This window comes from Phocoena sinus, chromosome 17, assembly GCF_008692025.1.
Source record: "Phocoena sinus isolate mPhoSin1 chromosome 17, mPhoSin1.pri, whole genome shotgun sequence".
Classification (NCBI taxonomy): Eukaryota; Metazoa; Chordata; class Mammalia; order Artiodactyla; family Phocoenidae; genus Phocoena; species Phocoena sinus.
In genome coordinates, this window is record NC_045779.1 from 54594298 (window position 1) to 54617179 (window position 22882).

Consider the following 22882-nt stretch of genomic DNA (forward strand, 5'->3'; position numbering starts at 1 on the left):
AAGATGGAATTTTGTTAAATGCTTTTATTTTATGGATTTATTTAAAAGTTCATATGGTGGGGAGAGAAATCATAATTTTAAAAATTAATTATGGACTCTAAAGTTCTGAGATAAGGCAGATATTGGTGGATAATAACAACAAAAAGTTGAGGAAAAATGATAAAAATGACACTATATCATGTTCTCTCATTGTATTTACTGTGATTTTTGAACAGATTTCCTACATTTTTTATAATTGCAGAACTCTAACAGCTGCCAAAAGAAGACTGTGGAGGCTGTACAGTCCAATATGGCAGCCACTAGCCACCTGTGGCTTTTGAGCATTTGAAATGTAGCTAGTGAGACTGAAGAACTGAATTTTCCTTGTATTTCATCGTAATTAATTTTAATTTACATTTAGAAATAGGCAGCACAAAATATTTTATCCATTAAATGCAACTTTATTGTATAGGTAGACTACATATTAACTGCTGCATTGTGTAGGATACAGTATTGTAGGCAAAGTATTGGAAGCATACACTAATGTAACATTAAAATGTGTTTATCTGAATATTTAATTCAGACAATAAGAATTATATTGAAGCCTAAGTAAATCATAATTGCTAACAAAGTATTTATTATTTTAAGTATAAGTAAATGTTTCTTCTGGTCTATAAAAAAATCAACTCTTCCCAATGAAAACTTAACAATCAGTATGAGTTGTGCTGTGAGTGTAAAATATGCATTTAGATTTCAGAGACTTAATGACATATTTTGCATTCTGTTTTTTCAATTATCATTTTTATGTTGATTAAATGTTGAAATGTTAACATTTTGGACATATTAATTAAAAATAATTAAAATTAACTTTGTTTTACTTTTTTATGTGGCTACAAGAAAATGTAAAATTATATTTATATATATATATGTATATGTGTGTGTGTGTGTGTGTGTGTGTATGTATACATAACACTGTGGAGCTAAGCTATCATTGTAGCAACTTTTATGAGTTACTGGCATTGGGAACAGTAAATTAAGCCAAAAATTTTAGAACTAGAAAGAAGTTTATTGTTCCATTATCTAATGGCGTCAGGGTCCTGAGATGTTAAGGAATCCATTCAAGTTCACAGAGGTGGGTCTGTACCCAGATTTACCAACTTCCAGTCTAGTGCTCTTTCCAGAACAATACTTGTGTGAAGGAAAATATAGCCCTGGGAATCATAGTTTTTATTGTCATTTCTTATTTAAACATCTGCTTCAGAAAAGAGTTTACTGGCTTTTTGTTATACTGATAAGCTAGAAAAATAAGTATTTGCTTGGAGGTTTGACAGAAGTACATGACTGCAAAGTCTGGAGGCTCATGTTAGTTATAGAAACTCTAAACGGTACTTGTATTTTTTTGTGGGAAGAGAGCATATAACAATGCAAAATGGTTGTTTCCTTGTTAGACCAATAGTATAATGTTTTAATTTGACCTTTTTCAACAAAAGTATACTGGGTATTATGAACTCATTGCCTTTCCTAATAAGGGTTATTATACTTCATTCATCTTAAGCTGTTTTATAGCTACAGATTTCTTCTCGGATTTTCTAATAACAATCAGTAGTACCTGATCTAATAAAAGGATAAATAAGCCTGTAACAGCAGACTATTTTGTCTGTTTCACCCCATACACATATAGTAACAAGGAATATACTCTGCTGATATTTAACATGTTTAATTCGTAAGATGTTTGACTGTTAAATATCTGATATATTTTTACTCTGAGTAATTTTCATTATAATATCTACTGTATTGAAATCTGTATTAATGGATTTTTTTTAATTAACAACCAACCACTTATATTATGTAATGAAATAAATGAGCCTCCAACTAATTACCATGAAAGGTTGGGATATTTTTATTTCACATAATATTCCTATTATTCATAATACACTTGAAATTGCCTTCTAAGTCATTTTTAGTCAAACAATAAAGATGATGATGCTTCTCCTGCTACTGCTGCTATTAGTAATAATAGCTAACATTTTATATAATGCTTACTATCTGTCAGGTACTATTCAAAGTGCTTTACATATGTTAACTAATCTATTAACTGACATTGTTTTATGAACATGTCACTTATAGTCAAGGACAGTCTATTTTCACAAATTCATTTACTTTATTCACCGAATTTGATTCTCAATGAATTTTAGCCTTTTCTAAAAGTAAAAAATCCATTCTGTGAATTTGCAAATTTGAGTATAACTAAGACTGGAGTTCATAGCGGAATAAGCACAGGCCTTAGAAGCAGAAAGCTCTAAGGGTTGAGACCTGGTTCTGCTAATTCCTAGTATGACATTGGGTTTAACACTATTTTGACAGGGCTGCAGCTAGCTCAAATAGGATGTCAGAATGAATCAGACAAATAAGCCCCTTTCCCTGGGTGACGCAGCATTAGGCAAAGGGCTTAGCCAGAGGTGCACAGCTCCCACTGCCACCTTGCCTGGGTGTCCTTGTGCAAGGCATGTCTGCAAACTTGTCCTAGAGTCTTTGTTTCTTGTTTGATAAAACAGAGATAATGCAATAGATAGATATTGTGAGGATTACATAAAATAATGCATATGCAAATATTTTCTAATTTGTGACACATACATCTGGATGTACAACAATCATTCTTTCAGCATATACTGGGCATCTATAATATGGTAAACTCTGGGATGCAGAGATAAAAAGATACAGTCACTGTTTTTTGAGAGGTGCAAATGATAAAACCATAAAACAATTCAGAATCTGCTTTCCAGCTTTTATACAGTAGATAGAATATTTATATCATCCATACATTTTAATTTACACAGATGTGTGCTATTCTTTTAATTGAACAATACATTTTAAAAGGCATCCAATAGTAATAGAGAGTAATAATTTTTGCTACTTGCTGGTCACTTTGAATTTGTCATAAACCAGAAGGTCTGGGGTGATACTGAGAATACTGAGTAACAGCTGGTAGGGACTAGAAACTGAATTGTGAATGTTGAACACAGAAGTATCCAGAAGGTGCCCAGCTATGCCAGCAATTAGCCATTTGCTGTACTACAGGACAATCGAGGGGGTCCTGAAGGAGATACGGCAGTTCAGGAGTCAGGAAGGCAGTGCAGGTACTCTGGGCCTAGTGGGAGTGGCTATTTACCAATCAATACTATTTCAATATTTTAATTATCTGTAGAGCCATAGTGGACTAACACAGTTTTATATCACATAGTTATCATATGTCCATTCTAACGGAAAACTACTCTGCATCCTTGAGACACAAGTCTGAAAGTTTTCCTGGACCATGCATTCTCCTTCACTCTCCACATGCACTCACATTTTCTTAATTATAATACTTCAGAAATTATTTTTCTCTTAGTGGAATATTCACTCATCATTTACATACTAGACAAAAAACTCTCTTAATTCAGGGATTGTGTAATATCAGAGCCTAGTGCAGTGTCTGGTACAGAGTAAGTGCTCAGTAATATTTTTGTTGAACAAAATCGGATGGATAAGTAAATAAACAAATAAATAACTGTGCTATAATACATCTCTAATGGGAGCTTTAATTTAAAAAAATCATTTTAGTTTAATTAAACAACATTAGCAATTGGCCTGCCTTATTTATAACAAGTTAATTAAATAACTGAAGAAAAGAACAGGCTAAGTAATGGTAAATTTATTGAAAGATAAAGTCAATCCTTTCTATCATAACTTATAGGTTCATTTCCCAAAATGTGTCCTGAGGAGTCATAGTTCCAAAATATGCTAAAAGGGCTTATCTGCTTAAATAAAATAATTCAGTTTAAATTTGTTTAACCCAGTGCTTCCAAAGCATTTTGGGCCGCAAAATTGGCTGATCTGCTTTGTCATACAGCAGAAACTAACACACCATTGTAAAGCAATTATACTCCAATAAAGATGTTAAAAAAAAAAATTGACCTCCGCATAACTATTACCATACAACTCTAAACTTCAGGAAAATCCTAGGTTAATAATATCTTTGTCATTTAAACAAACTTTTCCTAAATTGCCTTTAGCTATTTCTGGGTATCTTTGAATTTGAATTTAAGAGTCTAGGGATTTTAATTTCATGATGTCATTTTCAAATGGCATGGTAAAACTGCCTATGAAATAAATGTAATAATTAAAGTCTATAGGCTTATTGTCTCAAACTCCATTTTCATACCAATATGGAGGAATCAATCACATACAGTGTTTTTGACTACTTGTACCTGCTGTGCTTGATTGAAGCCCTTTGGAGGTCATTTTGAGCAATTATTGAATCATTACTAAAAATAAAATTACTTGTTCAATATATTTGTCATCTCAACAGAATTATAAGACAGTGAATTTTGTTTATTAAACACTAATTCATCAATTATTTTTTGTTATGTGCTATTCTTTAGGGGATGTAACAAAACTGCCCTCACTAGAGATAGTAAATGTGAACATTTAAGACTCCTTATTGTGAGTAAAACCCTATCATATATATTCATATACAAATGAATGCTAAATGGAATAGTATTGAATCACCATGAGGTACTACCATAAAAGAATGGCAAAAAAAGAAAAAACTAATAAAACAATGGCAATTTTTGGTAATACTTTATGTTAATTTTTTGTATACTTGAAAATACAAGAAATTCATACAAGTAGAGACTAAAAAAGTATTATTCATTAATTCATTACATTATAGTAATTTAAAGTATCGGATAGAAATCACATTAACTGAAAGGAAGGTGCTAACCCAAAGTTAGTTGGGATAATGAAGACAGTAAATATTGTAGACAATGTATTTAAAAAAATAATTGCAGCGGTAAATGTTCAATAATGTTGAACATTATTAAATCAATACAGAATAGATTTTAGGCTTATGTAGGAAACATAATATGTATATTTCCTTGAGGATATCAGTTTCTCACTTAATAAAAGGTAGGATGTTTTGAACATCTTAAATATTTGTTTTTCTTGTTACTATTAATCTTGATTCTGTGGACTTCCCTTATTCTTTGATTACCTTGGATTCCCCTAATTTGGGAGAGTTCTTGTACAACCTTGACTGAAAATTACATTTTTTAAAGTCCAACCCAGATATTAATCTTGAGAGTCATGCTATATTGAGAGAGATTATGGAATATAAATTTTAAACAGTTCCTTTTTCAGATCAAAAGGCAAGCCTGGAAGACTAAGTTAATAGAGCTTTACAAAAAGCCATGATTAGTGAAAACTCAGGACATGACAAGAGAAAAGTTCTCCCACCATCTGATAGTAACAAGAAGTCTAAGCTGCACCTTCATATAAAAACTCTCATGGAGGTTTTAGGTTAGTGAGGGATAGTACAAACCTTTATATAGATTTGTTAAACCCCATTTGCTAAAGGAATTAATTCTGAAGTCTTACAGCATTAATTTATGGAAAAATGTAAGCACCTTAAATACATACCCACATTCAGTAGAGCATCAAGAATAATATATGTCCAAGATGGTAGTTTTGCATTTTGTTGAAGGATGGGTTTTGGGTGTCAGACACATATGAGTGAGTTAACAGAGAGCCAGGAACCTGCCATGGGGCTATCATGGTAAGAGAAAAATAAAATTTATTGTAGAATATGTGGTTTAAAGAGTTCTAGCTAAAGAGTGAATGGAAGACCCAGCAAAAAGTATCATGGAGTCGAGTCAGAAAGGTGCACCACTGACGATGCTAAAACTGCAAACTATAAGTTGCCTTGTGGACACCAGCAGTGATGTCTACAGGGGTCTCAGGTACCAAGAAATGGTGTCTCCACTGAAACCAGCTAATTTTCATGAATGAGAACAAGGGTTTACATATAACTAGTAGGTTTCACCCCATTACTATTAGGCCTCATAGAATATCACTTATAACTAGAAGCTTTCTTTAAAAAGGAAGGAGGTGACCTAAGCCCTGAAAGTTTGTACGTTTGCCCCAAGGAAGCTAAGTTAACACAAAAGAGACTTTAATCCCAGAAGAGACTGTCAAATTTTAAGTTTATTCCATCACCAGTAGGCATGTGTGATCCAAATTAAAATAATAAACAAAAATAATTTTTTTCAGTTTTATATTCATCAGGTACTACATTTTAAACCTACTAGATGTTTTAAATGATCTATATTAAAACTGGATATTTGATCAATTATCTCCTGTTAATAGTAGTTGCTGTATTTGAAGAAAGTAATCGAAATCAAGTTTATTTTACTAAGATATTTGATTTTCACAAATTCCATGAGATTTTAAAATAAGGTTAATATAATTTGCCTTTCACTTTTTAAGATATAGCAATAATGGGTTTATATATATTTATTAAACACATTAAGAAAGAACACTTAGCAAATGTAAGCATTATAGACCTTTTTTAAAGTAACAATCTATAATATTTTCCTTTTTGACTATAAGTCAGAGTCCCTCAAGTATCAAGGTTATGGAGACTGATTCAATTCCTCAGAAAATAATGAAATTTTTATAATAGAATCTCAATCCACTATTTAATATGTTGATTTATGTGACTATTTCTTTACATACTTCAAATTTCATTTGAAATGAAATGATAACTACCCAGTTACTGTTAAACATATCCACAATTTACGAACAAAATTTGGGGCTGGGAGATATATAAGACTGGAAAATAAATTTTAAGGATTGGAATGAAAATATAGTTAGCTATGGAAGAATTTAATTCTAACATCATTATCAATTAATATGATAAAAGGCCTTAAATTTTATATTGGCACAACTATGAAATATACATTTACATCACACAAGAAAATGCTATCAAAGAGGTTTTTTTTTTTTCCTGGTAGCTACCCTATTTATTTATTTATTCATTTTTTTTAACATCTTTATTGGAGTATAATTGCTTTACAATGTTGTGTTAGTTTCTTCTGTATAACAAAGTGAACCGGCTATACATATACATATATCCTCATATCTCCTCCCTCTTGTGTCTCCCTCCCACCCTCCCTATCTCACCCCTCTAGGTGGTCACAAAGCACCGAGCTGATCTCCCTGTGCTATGTGGCTGCTTCCCACTAGCTATCTATTTTACATTTGGTAGTGTATATATGTCCATGCTACTCTCTCACTTCGTCCCAGCTTACCCTACCCCATGTCCTCAAGTCTATTCTCTACATCTGCATCTTTATTCCTGCCCTGCCCCTAGGTTCATCAAAACCATATTTTTTTAGATTCCATATATATGTGTTAGCATATGGTATTTGTTTTTCTTTCTGACTTACTTCACTTTGTATGACAGAGTCTATCACTTCACACCGGTCAGAATGGCCATCATCAAAAAATCTGCAAACAATAAATGCTGGAGAGGGTGTGGAGAAAAGGGAACCCTCTTGCACAGTTGGTGGGAATGTAAATTGATACAGCCACTATGGAGAATAGTATGGAGGTTCCTTACAAAACTAAAAATATCAGAGAGTTTTTAATGGTTGTTTTAGACAGACCAATGGTTACTCTTAGACCATTTTGATTGCTAAATATCTTCTTTTAATTATCTCTATCGGTTGTGTAGACATTATACTAGTTAAGTTGATGAATCTCATAGACCAGATAGATTTATAAAGACAGAAGTAAAAGAAGTTATTTTTTTAATCCCACAAAAATGTTTAAGTATTTCAAGATAAAGTAATTATTTAGCATTAAAGGATACCTGAAGATAAAAAGGTTATATTGTTATTAAAATCAAAAGGAAATAAAGTACAAGATTAGGAATTATTTTCAAACACTACAGGCCAATAGAACTCAACCTGCTATCCTCTTAAAACTCAGTAAATGAAAATAACTAGCTTACTTTATAAGCTTAAAATACTGCAGTTTGTCCATGTATGAAAAGGGGATTATTTTGAGATAAGGATTCAAATTTGCTTATGAATTTTCCCCCAGAATGTACTCAATTAAAATTTAAATAATAGGGACTTCCGTGGTGGTGCAGTGGTCAAGAATAATCCTGCTAATGCAGGAGACACGGGTTCAATCCCTGGTCCGGGAAGATCCCACATACCTCAGAGCAACTAGGCCCGTGCGCCACAAATACTGAGCGTGCGCTCTACAGCCCATGTGCCACAACTACTGAGCCCACGTGCCTAGAGCCTGTGCTCTGCAACAAGAGAAGCCACTGCAATGAGAAGACTGCATGCCACAACAAAGAGTAGTCCCCGCTCGCTGCAACTAGAGAAAGCCTGTGCGCAGCAATGAAGACCCAACACAGCCATAATTAATTAATTAATTAATTAAAAAAATAATAATACCTTCTATTATATATATGCATATATTCACTGAATATTTCTTAAACTGTGCTGACAAAGCTATGTCCACTGTCTTTATCAGAAATAGCCCATTGGGCCATGTGCTACATTCCCATGAAAGTAAACTATACCTAAACTGTCCAAACCAAAAAGTTTGATCTTCTCTTATTATATCACACTCCCACCTACAACTGTGAAATCATAAACATGACTCACATTGATAGTTATAAAATTACAGGAGAGATTTCATGATTAGATAGTGAAATATGATTCCCTCCCTTTTTTTAAACAATGTAAATATGAGGTACAATAAGAAACAAAATGGTGTCTAAACAAAATTAGAAAAAAATGTAATTAAACAGATTGCTTTGATGCTGTGCTCTATTTTTTAAACTTGGATTTTATTTGTGATTTTTAAAATTCTGCTATACAGAGGAAACTGTTTCTCAGTTACAGTTTTAACAAAAATCCTATTTTAAATTTCGGTTCTAAGGATAAGTGCTTTTTTCCTGGAGAAATATGGACACCCTCATTTGTGACAGTGAGAAATACAAAACCTAACATTTTGCTTTGTGGCCTCTCCTGTTGCGGAGCACAGGCTCCGGAAGCGCAGGCTCAGAGGCCATGGCTCACGGGCCCAGCCGCCCCGTGGCATGTGGGATCTTCCCGGACCGGGGCACGAACCCGTGTCACCTGCGTCGGCATGCGGACTCTCAACCACTGCGTCACCAGGGAAGCCCACATTTTCCTTTTAATTGTGATTCCTGGATTTAAATTTTATGTTTGGTCACAATTTTTTAACTATTTGTACCTCATTGTTAGTGTGTTTCTCACTCATTGCATATGGTTGATTGTCTCTTTCATAAAACAGCATCTTTACTGGCTGACTGCATGTCTGAATTTTACTATAAGAAATTTTAATGCCTTTTGATTTGCACAACAATAACATGTCTAGCCACTGTGACTATTTTTACTCTTTGGGAAACCAAGGCTCAAGACAACTTAGACAGCAGTTAGTAACTTCGCAGTTCAACGCTCACCTTCTGACCCCCAAATCCTATTCTTTCCCACTATATTACGTTGCATCCCTGATAATCTTATTTATGCTTGTTCAGTAACAGTGCACACACGTTTATGTCAAAACATTTCCAACTGTAAAAAACAGAGTAACTAGTCTGAAGTTATTTCCCACTTAAATTATGTGCGTCTACAATGTCAAGCAAGGGCCTCTGTGTAACTGGGGTTTATGACAGTGAATTTTCAATATGATTTGAAAGTTTTGTCCATTAAATGTTTTTCTTACCAAAAAGAGGCACAGCTGATTCCCAAATGATAATCTCTTTTAGACCCTATATGAAATATTTTTCTACATAAATTGAAAATACACTGTATTACTATTGACATACCTTTGTTAAATTGAAACTGTCTCTAAAATGTTAACCTGCATAAGAATCATATCAACAAAATTATGAAAGATAAGAGAAAAATCAAAATGTGATAAAATCTATAAGGATTTAGAAGGCTTAATCTATAATATAGGAATATTCATATACTTAGATATTTGGAATCAATTAAATGCTGTAATTCCTAAACTTACATGCCAAAAACAATTTTATAAATAACTACAGCTGTAGTATCTTTGCACATTAAAAATGTATGATATGCTGAATAACTTAAAATGAAAATGTAATAATTTTCACACTTGAATAACTGATCTTTATGGATAAAAATAATACTTTTTAATAAACACGATCTAAACGTAAAATTTTCTCTATTGGACAGTTGTCATCTGAAAATCTCCTTCCAATTTAGAAATTAAGAAAACTTGATCAATTATTCATGTAAATGGAAAATAATAGATTTTAGGTTTATAATAAAGATCAAGTGACAATAATATAGGGATTTCAATAAATGGAGAATTTCCAAATACCACAATTAATGAAAAATTATACTATTTATGTGTGAAGTAGCACTATTCAAGTTCTCAATAGAAGAGACTTAATGGAACTTGAATGTAGGAATCTTATTTAAAATCAAAGACTAATATAGTAAAATGACATTGAAGTGATTTTCTTTGGGGGAGAATTGAAAAATTTTAAAGGAAAAATTTTAAAGCACAGAAGAGATAAGAATAGAGTTTTAAAAGAAGAGATTTCCAGTATAAGTAAACTTGGTGGGGGCACGAGCTGCTTTATTTATTTTAGATACATGTGAATATTTTCAATGTGGGATCTGGGGGAGGGAAAACATATTCTATATCAAAGTCATTTCATTTAAATCATTTTTCTCAGTACTTTTGAGTCAGAACATACTATATTTGTTAATGTGTTATCCTCAACCTCTACTTAACCCGATTTAAGTTATTATATCTAAAAAAATAAGCCAGCCTATAACACAACTGAAAGGAGGTCCTATGGGGGAAAGCATGTTGCTGTGTCTATGTGCCTACTCCATCAATTAAGGGATCAATTAAGGGACAATCTATAAAAAATAGCTAATGGTATTTAGGAATCCTTAGGAGTTTTCAGTTAATTTTCACGGTATTTTATAAAGAATACAGATTAAACAGAAATGCTGTGGGGAAAGTCATCAATCTTTGGAAACTCAGAACTCAAAAGACTAGATAAATCAATAATAATTACTGAGTACTCAATAAGTATTTGAGTTATTAGGAAGCTGTGCTACATGGAGACTTGGCTGTGACTTTTGAATAGTATATTCCACAAAATTTTCTATCTTGAATTAGTTATAATTTAGACACCACTGAAATTATATGGTAGCATGGAACAATCTAAAAAGCAGGATTATCAGTTCATGCCAGGGCATGTATTCAGCATGTCAGAATTATGAATTTTATAGCTATTTAAGTTATCCTAGTAGAGTTTTTGTTAATCAAATTCCTTTGCTTATAGTTTCAAGAACTGCTTTTCCAACTGAGCTTATGTTTAGGTAAAATATTATTTGGAGATAATGCAATTAGAGAAATCAAGCCTGAATCCGGCAAGTTTTGAAAGGATACAGTGCAAAGGTGTGTTTTTATATATTAAAACTTTTCCTTGATTTTATTATAAAATTATAGCTTATACTTTCTCAGGCCACTTTATTCCCTCTACAGTGTGAAGATACAGATTACACCAAAAATTATCCTCTTTTGAGCTCCTTTTCCTGCTGAAAATAGAAATAATTCATACCCCATAAAACACTTCCTTTCTATTTTACTACAGTAAATTCATTGATATGTTATTCTTCAGTGCTAAAACCAGACAGGCAATGGAGGAAAATCAAACTGAATCTTGAAAATACTATAAAAGTCAATTTAAGATGAGTGAGTAGAATACTGAAAATGATAACTAAGCACACAAATCTACTAGCAGCTTTGTACTACTGTCTTATAATGCAAAACAACCTATCTAAAGATACCAGTTTCATGAAACCATACTGTATAAAACAAACTAAATACCATTTTATTTTTTAAGATAAGAGATCTATGTTTGTTTTTTTCTCTCCAGGCTGTACATTTAAATATAAAATAAGTGCTACTTTATTTCTATTCAGATAAAGAGTAGAAGACATCTTACTGAAAGATTCCATGAATCAAACAGAAAGGATCACCACATGAGTCAAAGATGATAGTCTTTTGAATTTCTGCCATGCCATCTGCCTTAATTCATTGAAGAGGGAATCAGAGCCATAAAATTATGTGAGTGGAAAACGCCACAAGGAAAGGGGTGAACCCAGAGATAAAGAGGCTCTACAACAGCTAATTATTTTCAATAAAAATTCCTATTCCTGAGCTACACAAAAATTTTAGAAATTTAAATGGAAACTCAGTAAAATATAATTGCAAATTTAAAAGTGACACTGGTTGAAACTGATAAGATTCGAGTTACTATGCCCAAACAGTTATTTTTAATAAAATAAAGGAAAATAAGTTTCTTTATAAACATTTTACTTTTAAAATATAATGTTTTATGATGGTAACAGATATGATAGACAATATATTCTATCATGACAGATGTTATACAATGCATAGCTTTAAAAGCAAATTTGCATTCATGTTTCCATTCGAATTAACTACTTTACGAATAGAAATTATAGGTTTTTCTACAGTGGACTTTGTCTAAAATCTTCACTTCTAAGTTACAATCTTAGGAATTTTTATTACAGTGATACCCAATACAATATTACAAATACAATCACATTAATCTGTTGCTATTACTGTGAGAAACGTATTGATAGGGCATCTGTAGAAAGGTTACTGGTCTCCAAAGTATAAATTGTTGAAATTTGTATTCCAGAAAACAATATGTAGTCTAATACTATTTTAGGTATTAACTATAAGCTGCCTAAAGTCATCATATTCAATTTACAAAGTGCTTCAGCTGAAGATTATTAAAAAGGAAAGCACTGAAAAAAACCAGATAAATGGAAATATTTAACTGTGGCAATATTCACTATTCTCTGAACAGTAGCTAATATACTGCTAAGAATGAAATGAATTATTAACACAAGTAGTCTGAGAATAAGTGCACCAAACCCACATAATATTACTAAACATTGTAGAACCTACATTTTTATTAATACTCCATCTTCATAGTAATCAAATTCTAAACAAAGAGTTTTTTCAAGTTAATATATCAAATACTATATCTCACTTATTCAAAACTTATACCTGTAGATAATAATACTAACAAAGTTAATGAAAGTAACATTTGCAAAAACACTGTATATGGAAATGGATTTCAATTGATGAAGAGCCTATTCACAACTGCAGTTTTCTGCAGTGTTTTGTGGTACATATTTAGGTAGTATGTTCAACTACTGAAGCACTTTATTAAAGGTAAATATTACACCTGCTACACATTACCTTTTAGAGGTTAACAATATTCTTTATTCTGGACAGTGTACTACAAATCTCAACTAACTTTTATACTGTAATTTAGTTATGATCACAATATTGCCTCAGCAAGAAAATGACCACTTTTGCTTATTCAAATTACCATGGGGTAATGCCAAAGATATTTTGCCTCTATGATAAAATGCAGTTGTGTATACCAAAATCATTTTACACATCAAAAGAGGCAGAGGTATTCATTAAATATACCTTGATATGGAGCACTAAATCCACGGTATCGGTGATTGCTGTCTGTAACAAAATGCAGTCTGAGCCAGTTTTTGTTGCTGATAATTGGTGGTGGTATATTCATTCCAGATAACCTGAATTACGGAAGACAACAAAAAAAATTTAAAAAGCTTTTAAGTAGTAAACATTTTCACTGAATTGAGACCCCCCAAAATGTCTACTTGTATACAATATTCATGACTTTGCCTTGCTAACTTTTTAAGCACAAGTGAAATAGTTATTTTATGCATAGAGAAGTCAATCATAGAATAGTGTAATTCCAAAATAAGCTATTCCAATCAGCTTGCATATATTAGTAAAATCAACTGTAAACTGCATATAATTTTGATTCTCCAAAAATAGACAATAATAGAGCTGACAGTGCTGGTCACAGCATAACACATGTATGTATCAATACAGTATAGTTACAAAACAGAAAGACTTTAAAGCAATTGATATACTTTTTCCATTTAACATATTTTCAGCATTTCACATTCAATGGAAGATTTCACAATTTCAATTCATAGAACAAGCACTATTTTAATGTAATTTCACAATACTGTACATTTAATGATTAGCTCTCATTATAATGCATACTTCTATAAGGCTCTGGAGGTCTGCTCCAACTGATAGATAGAAAACAGACTGTGCTTTGGATATATAGTCACCACATATCTAGTCACAAAGGTAGCACTACATAATCTCCTTAAAGCAAAAATTTTAAACTATGCCCCAGATACTGGTCACAATTAATAGATGAAATAACTCTCTTGCTCTCTAATCTTTTGAAGATTTCCAGCAAAGTAGTTTTGCTGATTTAATTCAACAAAGGAATACCACCCCTACATACCTAACAATTTCAATACTAGGTGTGTGTTATAAAGCCAAGGTAAAATACTCTCAAAAGACTATTACATCATGAAAGACAGTTTTAGAATAAGGTTTCCTAATAACCAGTATATGACATATCTTTCCCATTCTTCAAAGCTTACACTTTTCTTCATAGGAAGGCAAACTAGACAGCTGGTGTGTGTGTGTGTGTGTGTGCGCGCGCACATGTGTGTGCTGGGGGAGGTGATTTCTTCTCTCAGTGCTTGGCAGTCATTCATTCTAGGGGACAGGTAGGGGAGATTGGAATATCCATCCTTGCACATGTAATCAGCAGGTGTAGACACAGTGATGCAAAAACCCTTTATCCTACATTCTCCTCCTTTATTTCCTAAAACTCACTTTTCCTAGGATATTTGGGAGCTAGCCATCACTTTTAGTAGATGACCACCTGCCATAGCATAAAAATATGAATTCACATTTATTTTATCATTGTGCCCATGAATGAATAGAATGGGCTTGGCAACATTACTGTGTAATCCAATTTTTTTGGATTCTAACATGAACAAGTTGGGTTCTATCCCGTATAGTTCTCATTTCTCCACCAGCTTTGGAATGAATTTTCTTTAATTTTTCCCCATCAATGCCTTATTTCCTCTCTTCATAGGGGTGACTGTTTACTAGTCAAGCCGGCTGTTTTTTCATATCTGAATTGAGTAAAGACAGACATATAACATACCTGTATAATTTTAAAACTCAAGTTTTAAAAATTTACTTCATTACTTTCAGAAAATGCAGTATCCAGGTTATCTTTACTTTTGTTTGCTTGTTGGTTGGTTTGGTTCAGACAGCAATTCAATGAAAAAAAAAAACAAAACTTGGATTTGGTACAATTATATTTGCAGTACAGTAGCATGTTTTATGCCAGATTTTGATTTACAATTTGATTCTCTTCAATTCCCCGATTCAATGAGCATAAACATCCATTAGGAAAAGTTTAAATTATTTCTGACAGGCTGCACACATTTCTAAATGTCATGAGAGTATAATACATGAATGGTTGTGAAAGACTAAAGAACAGAGTTTGGAGAATGGTCCATAAAAAAATCCAACAGATGAGAAGCAACACAACAAGGACATCACGAAAAGTGTGAGAGGAAAGAAGACGAAACAGACAATGAAAAGGATAAACTTTCCATCTTTCTCAGGAACATCAAAGATAATTTGAGTAAGAGAGTGTCGTAAAAGCAAGTAATAGCTACTATGGAACTATAGTTTTTAACCTGAATTCACCTTCAGGAATTGAGAAAGATAGAACTGAAGATGTTACAGAAGCAGCAGCTAGGAAACACAATGTACATTAGGTGGAGCAAAAATGGCAATTTAACAGAGGTGGAACTAAGAGGATATTCCTGACAGCCTCAGTGCTTATTCTCATGAAGCATAACTGTAGATAAGCCAAGACACTGAACTAGAAATAGAAAGCAAGTGCACCAAAGACTCATTTGCCACCAGAGAATGAAAATAGCTTCACTGGTTATAAGGGAATCACACGGACCTTCCTGACTGTGGTAACTTAGTATTGCTCACTATTTAAACATGATTTACACAGTATGACTTTGTGGCTTATGGAGCAATCTAGTAAATGAAGTTACATATATCTGCAACACATTTCACATGTTATCAGGAGGTACGAGAAATGGACGACTAAGATGTGCCAACTAGAAAGATTCCATTAAACTAATTAATTGAGATAATTAATTTCTTAAATACTAAAGGAGATATTTCGTAAATATAAATCACTGTTAATCCTATATGACATTACTATGGTCATTTGAAGGTAGGCAATATGGATTCATTCTAGTATAAAGCCAGTGAGAATCACCCCTTAGTACTGAAAAGATTAAGTATACTCAACAATTATTAATTGAGCACTTACTATATGACAAACACTGATGCTAAGGGTTGGAAATATAATTGTAAACAACACATACAAGATCTGTGGTCTTACAAATAAAGAAGGTAACATAAACAAATGAGTGAGATAATTTCAGAAGGCAGCAAATGATGTACCAAAAAAAAAAAGAGTAACCTGATAAAGAATGTCTAGAAATGAGGTTTCAATTGGTCTATTACCTTCTCTATTTTACACTCGAAATAGCCATACTCATGATTATATGTCACAAATTACTATACTGGATTTTAGGAGAATTATATCAATGAAAATAATCATAATGATAAATGTCATAAATCTGTATCCTACAACAGTTATTTGTACCCAAAAGGAGTTTAAGACATGGCTTTTGTGTAATTAATAAATTTGAATGAACACTGTAAATTAACAATGATATAAAATTTCACTGCATATTCAATATAGAATACTGAAAATAATACAGTGTAACTGGCCATAATTAATCTTTGCTAAATTTATTTTTATTTACATCATTTTCCACAGAAATAGTAACTAAATAATAAATTGATATTTTAAAATAATGCAACATTTTCTTTTACAGATAGTACCTTAGAGAATATGATCATAACCCTTACAAGATTTTTTAAAAAATCAAGTTTAAGAATCCTGAGAGAACCAGAGGTCTTTACCATTTTTTTCAAAAGTCCCTAGAACTACTATGAACTTACACCTTTGGTTTATAACCCTCTTGACAGGTACTCATTGCTGTCATCTGTTGACTTTGGTTCTCAACTTTCTCAAAATTAGCATTTGCAACAACAGGTGTCATCTTTGGTGGCTCTAACATCTATTTTTCAATCTGTCCAGTTCCCTAAGATCAGTCAAATCTAATGATCTGTTTTACCTCATCTTTAGTACCTACAGACAGCCAAACCTAAACCCATGACTTTTCAAATAATCACCTGCCTGACTCCTGTCATAGAGTGTTCTGCCTATGCTTTCCTCTTAAGAGTTTTATAGTGCCTGGCCTTACATTTAGGTCTTTAAACCATTTTGAGTTTACTTTTGTGTATGGTGTTAGGGAGTGTTCTAATTTCATTCTTTTACATGTAGCTGTCCAGTTTTCCCAGCACCACTTTTTGAAGAAGCTCTCTATTCTCCATTGTATATTATTGCCTCCTTTATCAAATCTAAGATGACCATATGTGCATGGGTTTATCTATGGGTTTTCTATCCTGTTCCATTGATCTATATTTCTGTTTTTGTGGCAGTACCATACTGTCTTGATTACTGTAGATTTGTAGTATAGTTTGACGTCTGGGAGCCTGATTCCTCCAGCTTCGTTTTGCTTTCTCAAGATTCCTTTGGCTATTCGGGGTGTTTTGTGTTACCATACAAATTGTGAAATTTTTTGTTCTAGTTCTGTGAAAAATGCCATTGGTAGCTTGATAGGGATTGCACTGAATCTATAGATTCCTTTGGGTAGTATAGTCATTTTCACAATGTTGATTCTTCTAATCCAAGAACATGGTATATCTCTCCATCTGTTTGTATCATCTTTAATTTCTTTTATCAGTGTCTTATAGTTTTCTGCATATAGGTCTTTTGTATCCTTAGGTAAGTTTATTTCTAGGTATTTTATTCTATTTGCTGCAATGGTAAATGGGAATGTTTCCTTAATTTCTCTTTCAGATTTTTCATCATTAGTGTATAGGAATGCAAGAGATTTCTGTGCATTAATTCTGTATCCTGCTACTTTACCAAATTCATTGATTAGCTCTAGTAGTTTTCTGGTAGCATCTTTAGGATTCTCTACATGTTGTATCATGTCATCTGCAAACAGTGACAGCTTTACTTCTTTACTGATTTGGATTCCTTTTATTTATTTTTCTTCTTTGATTGCTGTGGTTACAACCTCCAAAACTATGTTGAAAAATAGTGGTGAGAGTGGGCAACCTTGTCTTGTTCCTGATCTTAGTGGAAATAGTTTCAGTTTTTCACCATTGAGAATGATGTTGGCTGTGGGTCTGTCATATATGGCCTTTATTATGTTGACGTAGTTCCCTCTATGCCTACCTTCTGCAGGGTTTTTATCATAAACAGGTGTTGAATTTTGTCAAAAGCTTTTTCTGCATCTATTGAGATTATCATATGTTTTTTATTGTTCAGTTTGTTAATATGGTGTATCACATTGACTGATTTGCGTATATTGAGGAATCTTTGCATTCCTGGGATAAAACCCACTTGATCATGGTATCTGATCCTTTTAATGTGCTGTTGGATTCTGTTTGCTATCATTTTGTTGAGGATTTTTGCATCTATGTTCATCAGTGATAAGACCTGTAGTTTTCTGTTTTTGTGACATCTTTGATTTTGGTATCAGCATACTTGGTGGCCTCACAGAATGAGTTTGGGAGTGTTCCTCCCTCTGCTATATTTTGGAAGAGTTTGAGAAGGACAGGTGTTAGCTATTCTCTAAATGTTTGATAGAATTTGCCTGTGAAGCCATCTGGTCCTAGACTTCTGTTTGTTGGGAGTTTTTTAATAACAGTTTCAATTTCAGTACTTGTGATTAGTCTATTCATACTTTCCATTTCTTCCTGGTTCAGTCTTGGAAGGTTGTGTTTTTCTAAGAACTTGTCCATTTCTTCCAGGTTGTCCATTTTATTGGCATATAGTTTCTTGTAGTAATCTCACATGATCCTTTGTATTTCTTCGGTGTCAGTTGTTACCTCTCCTTTTTCATTATTAATTCTGTTGAAATAGGTTGCAGATGGATTCATTATAACCACATTTTCTTTGACATTTTAGGGATGTGTGTTTATGCATTTGTATGCATAAACTACTATTCAGGTATATTAAGTAGTCAGGGTTGACAGGTTGGATATTATTAAATTAATACTTCTGCTCGTTGAGTTGAGCTGGGTATTAGCATTGAGATGGAGGTCGCTGGGAGGGCTTTCGCCATTTGATATTATGAAGAGCAGGGAGCTCTCTGGTGGAACAATATCCTGCACTCGGCTCTCCCACCTCAGAGGCTCAGGCCTGACACCCGGCCAGAGCACCAAGACCCTGTCAGCCACACGGTGTATAGCACAGGGAACTACATTCAATATCTTTTAATAACCTATAATGGAAAATAATCTCTCTAGTGCTGATAAGCAATTCCAGAAATTCTGTTCTTGAGACAGGCTGAAACTGCAAAATTCAGTCTTGGTTTGCTGTCCTGGGGGCTAGTGGCTCTATCTTGAGCCTGTTTTTCTTTCTTCTTCTTCACACCGCGAGCCACGGAGGCAGCGTAGAACTAGACCAGTTTCCAGGACTCATCCTGACAGCTGCGACTCTTCTCCGACTCTCACGGGAATGAGGTTTGGCTGCCAGGCATTCTGCCTGCCAGACACATGGTAGCGTACAACTCTCCACTGCTTGGCTCGGCCACTTTGCTGTGCTGCTTGTTTTTCAATGCTACCTAATATATTCAAATTTTCTACTCAGTATCCCCACTTGGGTTTCAAATAGGTGTCTCAAACTTAAAGTCTAAATCAGAATTTTTGATGTCCCCTTCACAAGTATGTTTTTCCTCTATTCTTCAATACTCGAATATACTTCAATATTCGTCAAATGGCACCAACACACATGAGTTGCTCAAACATTTAAGTGTCATCTTTTAATTCTCTATTCTCCTCACTCCCAGAAGCCCAATCCATTTGCAAAACTTCTTCTGCCTCTAAAATCCATCTTAAATTTGTTCATTATTTTTACTGCTGCTTTTATCATAATAGCCAGGTCCCCATGGTCTCACATAGACCCTGCAGTAGGGTCTTCTTTTGATTCTACTGAGCATTCCTACAAACTGTTCCTTATCCAGTAGCCAAACTGTTCTTTTTCCAACCTACATATTACTGCCATGCTTAACTTTTCATTAAACTTGAATTAAATTTGGACTCTTTACCCAGGCCTCAGAAAGCCTGGAAATTCCGGTCCTTGTCCACCCTCCTCGCTCATCTCACACAAAGCAACTTTACCTTTAGTACGTTCTAGCCACACTGACATTTCTTTTTCCTTAAACATGGGAAATTCTTTGCCACCACAGGGCCTTTGCACTTAACATTTGCTAAGTTTTGAATGCCATTTCTCCAGATGGTCCTCTGGTTACCTAACCTCATCTTTCATTATTCAATCAAGAGTTTATTCCTCATATGACTGTACTAGGTTGATCCATATCAGGCCCTCCCCACTCTAGCACATGATGCTACCTTGATATTCACATTTTTTTCAGTTTTTGAGCTGGTTCTTTTATTTACTAATTTAGTAATTTCAGAAGCCCTTCCTTTAGAGTATCAGATCCATGCAAGCAGAGACCTTGTCTATCTTGATCACCAATCTACCTTAGAACTGCAGAGTAGTATAGAATCCAATTTAAATGAATTTCTTAAAATTCAATTGAATAGAAACTTTAACATCAATTTATACTTTAAAAAGAAAATTTAGGTCTTCTGTTTCAGTCAAAAATATGTACGTCCATCAGGCATTCTGTGACAACAAAGTAAGATTCTCTATAATCTAAAAGTTACCAGAACATGGATCTGTAAGAATTCATAAATATTTATGGAACTATAATTTTGGCCATATAATTATCATGTACTATTACTCAAATCATAAATTAGAAAAGACACAATGAAGTTATCAATAAATAATTTCATTAGAAATAGCCATAAGAGAATTTTCAGTTATAAGTAATGTTAATAAAGATGAAAAAAAATATGTATGACAACCAAGAATCCAATATTTCATAACTAAAATAGAAAGTTTTTAAAAATTGTATCCTCCTACATACCTATATAATAACTACTTCAAAACTACTGCTCTTAGATGCAGAGGAGTGAACAGAATTAAGTACTCCAAGGCTGAGTATCTAGGATGTGAAACTTTTTTTTTTAAATAAAACTGCTCATTTTGTTTGATGGCTGAAGTAATGAACTAAATAGTAATATGCATTTTGTCAACACATCTTCAAACATTTTGATTTTCCTATTATGGAATCACTAAAGAAAAATCTCAGCCATGTTTACCTGTTAAGGGGATTATTTTAATGAGTTGATAGGGATTTCTTTAAATTGAACTGACTGTTCTTGGTAAAATGAATACTTATTGATATGGAAATATTTTAATTAAAATATTAAAATTCCATTGAAAATTCACATTATTGGGTACACAACCTTTTTTTAAATAAATTTCATGACTTTTTATCAGGAAAACTTGAAAATCATGATCTAATTTTGTTTTTATTGTTATTTTTAATTAGTAAACTACTTTCCTCTGAATATTAGCCAGTTTAGAACATCAGGTATTCTGTGTTCCATTAGAATATTGCCTGAGCTTTAAATATTTCCACTTAAAAATTTAATGAAATAGCTATACTTTAAATAAAATTCAATTATTATGTTTGTAAAACATTTTGTGTAACATATTAAAATGTTCATCAGTCTGTGTTTTTTTCTTTCAAACCAACAAGGAAAAAACTTAAACTCTAATCCAGGATAACAGAGAGAAATATTGGAAATAAATCCCTTAAGTTCAGTTTGTCTAATACTGATATATGATCTGGAATATGTCAATTCATCTGTTTCCATTCCAATCCCTATGTTAAAAACATGCACTACTGGGCTTCCCTGGTGGCACAGTGGTTGAGAGTCTGCCTGCCGATTCAGGGGACACGGGTTTGTGCCCCGGTCCGGGAAGATCTCACATGCCGCAGAGTGGCTGGGCCCGTGAGCCATGGCCGCTGAGCCTGCGCGTACGGAGCCTGTGCTCCGCAACGGGAGAGGCCACAGCAGTGAGAGGCCCGCGTACCACAACAAAACAAAACAAAACATGCACTACTAAAATGATATGCTTAAAGATGCTGAGTTGAATAAAAAAAAAAACCATGGAAATATTTATATTATAATTTTATAGTCAAATATTCCCTTAAGTACTCTTTCTACTTTAATTAAAATTATTTTATAAATCTAAAGAAGAAGCTTCCCTACTGATACCTGTAATCCAGTATCTTCTCATGGCTTCACTTATTTGAAAATGCTGAATGAGCCAAAATTATACTTTTGCTCTATGGTGGGTTTTTAATTTAAAAATTCAATACCACCTACAAAAAAATTCTACACACTCAAAGTTTAAGAAAAGCATATTGGAGATAATATAAACTTCAATAAATGATTTATAAGTATTCCAGATTAATAACTAACAAATTACATTATAGCTAGCATAGTGAAAGGTAAGCAGGGTTATAATCACCTGGAAATTAGCAAATTTATTCAAGAAATTACACAGGGCAACATTAATGTTCTACACTACATAGCAAAGAGTCTACTCATGATCCCCAGGGACATTCACAATGGTTAAAAATCTAAACAGTTTAGAAATTAACAATAAAAGCACAAAGGTCCATCTCTCTAGGCAACTGAAAGCAGATTAGATGATTTTATTCTGTCAGATTATATAAGCCAAAATTTACATTCCCATCACTGCATGAAACAAAGTCTATTAGATTTATGTTTTCAGACATAAATCTAGCACTTGGAAAATGGAAAGATTTATTTCTGATTTGGCCTTCATATGTAACTGTCTAATCATAGTGCCCTGATAACAGCTGTCCTTCAATTATTGCATCCTACTTCCACAGTCTTCAGTCTACCCATTTCCCCTCCTACTTTTTAGATACTGCCTTTGTTTCAGGACAATAAATGCTTACATATA

General features: G+C 33.1%; 1 protein-coding gene across 3 annotated transcripts in view; it reads right to left on the reverse strand.

The window, feature by feature from the left end:
* The window catches only part of CSMD3 (CUB and Sushi multiple domains 3), a 1083470-nt gene that overhangs the window by 728041 nt on the left and 332547 nt on the right, over positions 1 to 22882 (reverse strand). For all 3 annotated transcript variants that reach the window (XM_032609830.1, XM_032609829.1, XM_032609828.1), the window contains exon 6: positions 13369 to 13481. In XM_032609830.1, the coding sequence (XP_032465721.1) occupies positions 13369 to 13481 (113 nt within the window). The remainder of the gene's footprint in view (positions 1 to 13368; positions 13482 to 22882) is intronic.